The sequence below is a fragment of the Anopheles nili genome, chromosome 3 (genome assembly GCF_943737925.1).
Source record: "Anopheles nili chromosome 3, idAnoNiliSN_F5_01, whole genome shotgun sequence".
Lineage (NCBI taxonomy): Eukaryota > Metazoa > Arthropoda > Insecta > Diptera > Culicidae > Anopheles > Anopheles nili.
In genome coordinates, this window is record NC_071292.1 from 14,964,728 (window position 1) to 14,974,053 (window position 9,326).

Sequence of the window (9,326 nt, forward strand, 5' to 3'; positions counted from 1 at the left end):
GTTTTTGCGCCACATCCGGAAGTGTTATTAAATCTCGCTTCCATCGCGTGTGCGCGCGTGTGAGTGGGGAGGAAAACTGACACCCGAGAGTGAGAGTACGGACGAGGGAAAAGTGCATCCGTCCGTGCGCACCGTCGATGAAAGTTGCATCCCGCTGAGTGAATGCGAGTCCACGAACGGGTGGAGCAAAACAAAAAAAAAGGCCCCAACCACACACCGGGTGTGGTAAAGGAAATTTTCAAACACACACACACGCATTCACCGAAGGGGGTGATAAGCGAGAAACGCGAAAAGAAAAGGGACAGTAAACCAACACAGGGTGGTGCAGTTCGTGGTGTGTAGTGATCGTCTTTGGTGCATTCGTTCGCCCCAGGACGCCAGACACAAAGAAACGCTAGAATATCGCCCCCATTTTCCTTCGAACGGGACAAACAAGCGGCTCGTAGTGTGCCCGGCGGGGAAAACTGTTAGGAAAAACGAACGAACCGAACCCACGGTGTCAGGAGCAGTTGAACGCGATGGCGGAAGTGATCGACCTAGCCGGTGGCGGCACCAGCGGCCTCACTAACAATCTGCTCGATGATAACAACAGGAAAAACGGCTCAGTCCGGGTGCAGATCGTCCCGTCCCAGCCGAAGACGCTCTCCCATCTGCCGACGAGACCCCCGGTTGATCTGGCCTTCCACAATCTAACCTACCGGGTCAAGGAAGGACGTCGCAACAGTGAGTATCATCCTTTTTATTTTTGCTTCAGTTTACTTTTTTGTCCTTCCTTCTTTTCCGACTGGCCCAAAGCCCGAAGTATTGTCGATTGACCACCACCGGGGGGATAGCACCATTTGTCAAGCGCCATGCATAATTGCACGCCCTGGAGACAATGAAACGGCGCGACTCACCTTCAAGCGGAAGCCGTCTGCGTGCCGTGGAAAGGCTTTTGTTTGCGGCCCCACGGTGTGGGGCGCAATTTGCATGCGCATCGATTATAGCGTCGATCACATTTCCCCGTGCGGTTTGCGTCGTCAAGGCAGCAGTTTTTTTTTGTAATTTGCCAACGGCACTGGGTGTTTGCTCGCGAGGGCCGGTTTGCTACGATCGATGCGCAACGCAAAGGAATTAATCCCTAATCACCCGCGAGGCGTGTGATATTGTTTATCGCAGTGCAGGAACGCGTGGATCACTTATCAGGGACTGCGTGGGCTTAGTGAAGGAAGTTTGCGCCCTATCAGCCAACCTTGGAACCGATCACTAAGGTTTCAAGGTGTGTTGGAGGAATTTTATTTTTTGACCTAGACGTATTCACGTTCCAAAAAACAAAAGAAAAAACAACCCTCCATCGATTTAAGCTGAAAGGGAAATGCGGCTCAAAGTGAATGGAAAATAAAAACCCATGAGACATCCTGCTGATGAGAAGCGTAGCGCTCGTTAAGCTCATGCTCTTGCAATGGGCGGTTTCGTTAAGAAAGCGAAGTAAATGGTAATACCTTCACAGCCAGGGTTAAGTGAAAAAAGAAGCGATTCAAAGCATGCTCTGTAACCTTCAGCGTGCGAGATAAAAGCGATCGGACGTGGCTATTAGTTGACAACGGGCCGATCTGTAAGCGGCATTTATCAACCACGACAGAAACGTGATCTGACCTACGGAAGTCGCGATCTGCAATCGACACAATCACCCGAGGTCCTGGTCACGTGTCCTGGGGTCAGAAGGCTCGGTTATCCGTTGCGACAACGGCCCGGTGTGTTGGCACAGGTTTATTTCATCCGAGAAGCGCCACTATCCAACGGTACCGGACCGGTTTAGGGTGTTTTTTCTCTCTCTCTCTCTCCCTTTAATGCACGTTGCGCTGTGTCGCCAACTTTTGTCGACTAATTAGCTCACGTTTTTTTTGCCCTAACGCACTCTAATGATCGGAGACCAGTTTTAATGGCGAACGACCTTTGCAGTCCTTTTAATGGGGCTCCCTGCATGTGGTGGACAATCGCTTTTTGTTATCGTCGTTGGGTGGAGATCTTTCATCATGGCGTTTGGCTTGGCATTTTTTTTCTCAATTCACTTGTGAAACATTTCATTGTGATAAAATGAGTAGAAGTAAATCTTTTAATTACAAGAGCGTAGGGGATTTATAAAAAATGATTACCTAATATGGGAGTATGTACTGACACATTGTACTAAAATGTACTAATGTTCGTTGGAAAAAAGTGACTAATCCCTTTTTCATTCAGCCCCTTACACGGTATAATAAATCCACGCGCACGAAATTATGAGAATTTCCCAACACGGAAAATTTGCACGTATTTACCGGAACAATGGCGCTGCTACGTCATATTGATAGCACCGTAACCGCAATAAGGATTAGCCTTTTTCTATCCGGATCCAGAGCACGAGTGTGTTGTTTTTTAATTGGCTCGATAGGCGTTCCGAACTGGTGAACGCAAATATTTGTTCAAATGCCGCTCAAATGATGATGCGCTGAATTTACATTTTTTGTGCCCCTCCAAGTCGAGATTTATTGCTCGCTAATTGCGAGCCACGTCAAAGTTTTAGCACATTGCCGATCGCGGAGGGACGAAGACCTACGACCTTAGTTCACCCCTGTGCCGATTTCACCAGCCTAGTGTTAACACAATAACCCTCACACAGCCCGCGATCGGTTATCTGCGTGAGTCAGTGTTTGAATTCGATGAACATGCGTTAGCGGGTGGAGTTTTTCCTTTGTGAGTGCGATCGTACGCCCCGTTTGAGAACTGTACCGGAACATGGATGAGTAATGTCCTGCCCTCGATGGGGTGGTTTTTCTGTACCCTTGCATGTACAGTGCATTGTCCAAGAGCGGGCCAACGGTGCCATCTTGATTCAACGCAAAGGTTTAAAGTTTTGTGATCTTTGAACGCCCGCTTGGAATCGTACGATCGCACATTTAGATGCAGAGCATTAGCTAAAAGGAACCACACAGAAGACAACACGTGGCTTATCACCGAAACGGGTCCCGTAATCGATTGTCCCGGGGAGTAATGGCTTTGTTCCCGGTGCATCTTATCGGAGCACGATAAGGCCCGTCAGGGGTTGGGCTGTTGATTTCGTGTGTTTGCATCAGTTCCGAGCCAAGTACAAATATCGGAAAACAATCATGGGTGAAGATTTCATACCCGCAGTTACGATTTACAGGCGCGCATTTGAAGGGTGCATCACGGCCAAGGGATGAAGGAAAGAAAAATCAATACTAATGACCCCGCGTGCTTTTAACGATAGCGCGGATCAGAGGCAGAATTAGTTCACGCAAGGTTAATAGATATTTAATGGCAACTATCGCCGTCAAACGGAGACTCGTGGGGGTTTGGTTGGGAGAAACCACTAGTAACGCAAAATCCAGGATGTACAGTCCGGCTGGCAGGTGCTAGCCACTAACTGCGCTGTAATTACAGATAAACACCTGATGCATCGATTCCGGCTCGATGCTTTTTAATAAGCGTTGTAAAGCGCAACTCGCCGCTGTCGGATCAGTTACACGTGGCTTCTCAGATGCTGCTGTCTCACCGTCGAACCGATCGGTTGGCAAGATATCATTAATTAGTGAGCTAATGATCGGGAGTGTAGCCCTCTATATCTGCTTGTTCTAGCTTTATTTCAACTGGTTGTTTTGTGATGAGAAGAATTTCAGGCTGATAAATTGCGAGATACTAAGATTTACGTCTACAAAAATGACCGCTCTGTACGATCTGTCATTCAAGAAAAGGTTACAAACTGCTTAAAGTCCACAATAAACCTGTTTTCAGAGCACAAAATACCGTACAGGTGTTGACGATTTTAGTACGAAAAATGTACCAAAAGGTTTCCTTTTTTCACGTATGAATTTCATGGCCTTCTCATCGGAGTAAACGTTTCGTCGCGTCAGCACTGACCAACAATGATCGTTATTCTTCGTCGCTCATATTGCGGCCTTTGAACGTGACCTTGATCTCTTGGGCGGTGTAGTCGCACTCTACGGGAATGCCCTTTCTTCGAGATTATCACAACCACGTCGCACGTTGATTTAAGCGGCCGTTAAATACAACTCCAACCACCAGCCTCAGCTCGTGCCGGATAGGCATTCGTGTCATTGTCAGAGCGTCAGGTTTGGTAGCTTCCCACCGCGCAGGACCCGTTGGCGATGAGTACGAACCGGTTTTGCCGTCCGGTTGCCAAAATCAAACATTGTGTGAAGCGTATGGAGCTGGATTGGAAGGCGTGTGTAGGGTTGCTGCTTCTCAGCCTCGCTTCCTTCAAGCTCTCCGGCCGGCTGGGATGTCTTGTACGTCTTTTTAATTTCTAACGAACGGTCACCGAAATTGACCTTCCAGTTCCACAACCACGTCGTCAGCAGCGGGGACCCAGCGAGAACACCGATGATGATGACGGTTGTTTCTGAATTCGTCGACCAGCGACGACCAAGCCAGTCATCTTCATCCGGGGCAACATGGAACGCGAGAACGGTGTTGGTTTTCGGCTCCGCTTGGGGAATGTTGAGTCTCTGCCTTCCAGAAGGTGTATGCAAATTGTTTACGTACATCGTTGCGCCATGTCATCGTCTGGCACGTCGGTAGCATGGCAGAGATCGCACCAGGAGCGATAACGCCCCGGTAGATAGATTTCGTTATTTGTGCTGTCCTGGGTTATATCGTAGCGAATGTTATTTGAACATTTTCATTTACCCTCGAGCGATACGTCGTTGTGCGATAAAACTAAAGCATGTTCAACATTATAAAAGGCCCGTTAATAACGCTGAAGGAATTGATTGAATTCAAAAGCCTCGGTGAATGCGATGTAAAGGGGGATAGATCAATACCGCTTCAATTATTACTGTGGGAATCTTTCCAGCGGGCTCACGCTAAGCGTTTCCATTGTGTCCTGTAATACAAGGGGCATCCCCTCGGCACGATCCAATGCATACATTAAGCGGACGAGTATGTTACGAAATGTTTTTTTAACCTTCAAAAGCATCAATGCTTGACTTTGAAATAAGATAGCATCAATATTCATTTTTTGATGAATGAAAACTACCCGAATAGAATTAAAACACACTGGTTTATGATAGCAGATGTTGGTGGAAAAATAATCCGTACGGCTACTGTCGTTAAACTTGAGTCATTCTCCGGAGTTTTGTGAACTACAGGCCCGGTTGATACCCCTTGAAAAACCTTGCTTGAGCGCCAATTAAAACACACAACCCCATTGCAACCCCTTGGCACAAACCAGTTTGAAATTCTAGCGATCCTTTGGCTCACCGTGCCGGTACTTGATAAAGCATTCATTAAAAGAGATTGTTGCAAACGGTTGGCAAAGGGTTGAATGGAGAGGCGTAGAGGAGTAGCTAGTCAATCTCCGAAGCCGTCTAAATCACGTGGATTCCGAGAACAACCACTAGCAGCCGAGGTGGTGTTCTAAGGCGACGCGGCAGTGTTTAGTGTCCACGGATGGGCTTAGGGCGCTATGAAATGGTGGGGAATTTCAGGTGGAAAGCGCAAAACATGTCCGAGATGCGATCGTATTGCGGCGCTGTTGCTAACCTTGGGGTAGATAGAGTATGGCTTTAATTGCTTGCGATGTGCTTCGTTGGCAGCATGATTAATACGCTGGGTCAAAGCTCATATCTGGTGTCTGCGGTATCGGTATTGGGTTTAGATGTTTCCTTATTGGCTGTTTATAGCACTATAACAAATTTTTATTTTTTATTTCTCCCTTCTCCTTAGATGTGAAGACCATCCTGAAGGAAGTCAGCGGCAAGTTGCGGTCTGGCGAGCTGACCGCCATCATGGGACCTTCCGGCGCTGGCAAGAGTACGCTGCTGAACATCCTTTCCGGATACAAGTAAGAACCCGCTTCAAGAGCTGAAGAACATGCATTGTCATTAAAATCTGTCGTTTGTAGGACCACAAACATCGATGGATCGATCACGATGAATGGTAAGGAGCGCAACCTGAGCCATTTCCGCAAACTCTCCGCCTACATCATGCAAGACAACCAGCTGCATGCTAATCTGACTGTGGAGGAAGCGATGAACGTGGCGACCAGCTTGAAACTCAGCCAGAAGGTGGAGAAAAGCGAGAAGCAGCATGTGGTACGTGATCTTCGTGATCGTTTGGACATCTCAGACCGTGAATGACTCACCAACGCTCCTCCCTTCAATTGTAGATCAAGGAGATTCTGGAAACACTCGGCCTGGAGGAGCACCGTCCCACACTGACCCGGAACCTATCGGGAGGACAACAGAAGCGTCTGTCAATCGCACTTGAGCTGGTGAACAACCCACCGATTATGTTCTTCGACGAGCCGACATCGGGTCTGGACAGCTCGACCTGCTTCCAGTGTGTGAGCTTGCTGAAGTACTTGGCCCGTGGTGGTCGCACGATCATCTGCACGATCCATCAACCGTCGGCACGTTTGTTCGAGATGTTCGATCAGCTGTACACGCTTGCGGATGGGCAGTGCGTGTATCAGGGCAGCACCCGACAGTTGGTGCCGTTCTTGGGTACGCTCGATCTGGAGTGTCCGTCATATCACAACCCGGCCAGCTACGTGATCGAGGTGTCGTGCGGTGAGCACGGAGACCACACGCGCAAGCTCGTCAATGCGATCGAGAACGGCAAAAAGGACATCCGTACCGAGCACGACTTCCCGGCGCAGAAGAACAAGAAGAATGAGAACGCTGTCAATGGAAATGCCAATCTGAAGGTGAATTATGAGCGCATGAACGGTGGTGCGAACAAGTACGCAGATAATCTGAACCTCGGCGGAAATGGACTGCTGCCACCGTCGATGGTGAACGATATTGCGAAGGAGACGGAAACGATCAAGATCGCGGTTGAGCCAGAGCGGGAACCAGAGGTGAACAGTGCGCTGTTGCCTGTTGAAGGAACGGCTGAAATTGATCATTCACCGGAGCGCTACCCAACCTCGGAGTTCCACCAGTTTTGGGTTGTGCTGAAGCGAACACTGCTGTTCAGCAGACGTGATTGGGTAAGTTGACCTTTTCTGGCGCTTTCAAAGCACCTAGGCACATGTCTAACACCATTTTCAATTTCATTCCCAACAGACTCTCATGTACTTGCGTTTGTTTGCTCACATCCTGGTCGGCTTCCTGATCGGCACGCTGTACTACGATATCGGTAACGATGGCGCCAAAGTACTCAGCAATCTTGGCTTCCTGTTCTTCAACATGCTGTTCTTGATGTACACGTCCATGACAATTACCATTCTATCATGTGAGTTTCGACAGCGAATGTAGGCGCCTCATTAGAGCATGTAAGAATAATGTTTCATTCATTCTTGTAGTCCCTCTCGAGATGCCAGTGTTGCTGAAGGAAAACTTCAACCGGTGGTACTCGCTGCGATCGTACTATCTTGCCATTACGGTTTCTGATATACCATTCCAGGTGAGTTAGCAGACAGGGTTTGATAGACTAAGAATCAATGAGTTTATGGTTCGTTTTCGCATTTCTTTGCAGACAATTTTCTGTGTATTCTACGTCTCGATCGTGTACTACTTCACGTCGCAACCGCTCGAGTGGTTCCGTTTCGCAATGTTCCTCGGCTCTTGTCTGCTCATCTCGTTCGTGGCACAGAGCGTCGGTCTTGTAGTCGGTGCCGCAATGAACGTCCAGAACGGTGTGTTCTTGGCACCGGTCATGTCCGTACCATTCCTGCTATTCTCCGGCTTCTTCGTGTCCTTCGACGCCATTCCGATCTACCTGCGATGGATCACGTATCTCTCCTACATCCGCTACGGTTTCGAGGGAACTGCTCTGGCCACCTACTCGTACGGGCGCGAGAAGCTCAAGTGCCACCAGGTGTACTGCCACTTCAAGTCGCCTACGACCACACTCGAGGAGCTGGACATGCTGGACGCTAACTTCACGCTGGATATCGTAGCTTTGATCATCATCTTTATCGTGCTGCGAGTGGCCGCCTTCCTGTTCTTGCGCTGGAAGCTGAAGACCACCAGATAAATGGGTCTGTGTAAGGGAACGGTTATGCGTTTTTGAAAAGTTTAAAAGTAACGAAGAGCTTAATGACTGTCTCTTCCCATACACCCGATGCTATCGTAGCGTAAGCCAAAGTAGTGTTTAATGTTTTGATGTTCTTACATTACTGTACCAAAAAACAAACAAGAAAAAAAACATGATCAGATAACGAATAGCAGAGGAACGTACGAACAGTGATGCAAGCCGGCGGTTATTAGTTAAACTGTGCCAATGGCTAGTGAACGTAAGAATAGCAGCGTATGGAAAAGTTATTGGCGAATAGGAGCAGACAAGAAATTGAAAGGCATCGTAATGCAAGAAAATAACATATCAACACCTTATCGTCCAGACCGTAAACATCGAACCGCAGAACTCGATGCCAATGGCAGGAAAATTCCCCGCTAACAACGGCACGTGCCTTATTGGGAGCCTTTTATTGGCGATTTGTATGGCGTTCTACACCATATCAGCACCATCTCCCCTATACAGCCTTTGGACCGATTTGTCTGTGCTCATCCTTTGGTATACCCTTTTTGCTAAATGACTTTTACAGATAAGGCTCAATCGCACTGTGACGTGCGAACAAGCATTGCATTAGCTCGTAGTGGAAGGGGTTTTCTATAACTGATATTGCATAAAGAGAGAGGTATACGTTAGAGCAACAGAGCAGAAGTCGAGAAAGTATAAATGTGATAACATTTCAACGAAAGCAATTACATGATGATGAAGCGTTTTTGAACGATAGCGATTTGTTAGCAAAACGAGTAGTGAAAACATAATAAAAAACGTGTAAAAGAAATAAAATATTACAATGGTGGTTTTTAAAAAAAGCAAGTTGTTTTTTAAGGGATTCAATATGTGGTTGAGAAATTCAAAGCTAAGTTTTTATAAAAACGATCCATGTGGGTGTTATCTTTTGCAAACAGGAATGCATTCAAATTTCAAATTTGAGCATCATCTCGCTGAATAGTAGCTCAAAATGACTAACGCCTAAAAGTATGCAGCTGAGCAATGAACGCTACGCACGCTGAGTGAATTTTCTTTCTCTTTCTTTGTGTTCATGCATTAATCTGCACTTAATCGCGATGCAGAATATATATGCATTTACTGCACTGAGCTATTCTTCTGGGTTAGCGTATAATTGACATACTTGTGCAGATAACTGACCTTCCAAGCACCCTGGCAAATGAATGCCATATTTATATATCTGCAACCAAAGTGCAGGCAGTTTATTGTTTCCATTACATCATCTATTGCTTCGGTTCCTTTGCTAGCTCGAAACCGGATGAAGACAAGATTTATGCGATGTCTGCTGCAAGCGATGTCTTCCC

The 9,326-nt window shown here is 47.3% G+C and overlaps 1 protein-coding gene across 1 annotated transcript; it reads left to right on the forward strand.

Annotated features, from left to right (window-relative positions):
* The first annotated feature begins 213 nt into the window (after positions 1 to 213).
* LOC128723275 (ATP-binding cassette sub-family G member 4-like) lies at positions 214 to 8,815 on the forward strand. Its single transcript, XM_053816996.1, has 7 exons — positions 214 to 723; positions 5,725 to 5,842; positions 5,903 to 6,092; positions 6,167 to 6,991; positions 7,068 to 7,236; positions 7,307 to 7,407; positions 7,480 to 8,815. Exons 1-7 carry the CDS (start codon positions 519 to 521, stop codon positions 7,978 to 7,980), a joined length of 2,109 nt encoding a protein of 702 aa, XP_053672971.1. The 5' UTR covers positions 214 to 518; the 3' UTR covers positions 7,981 to 8,815.
* Positions 8,816 to 9,326: the final 511 nt, after the last annotated feature.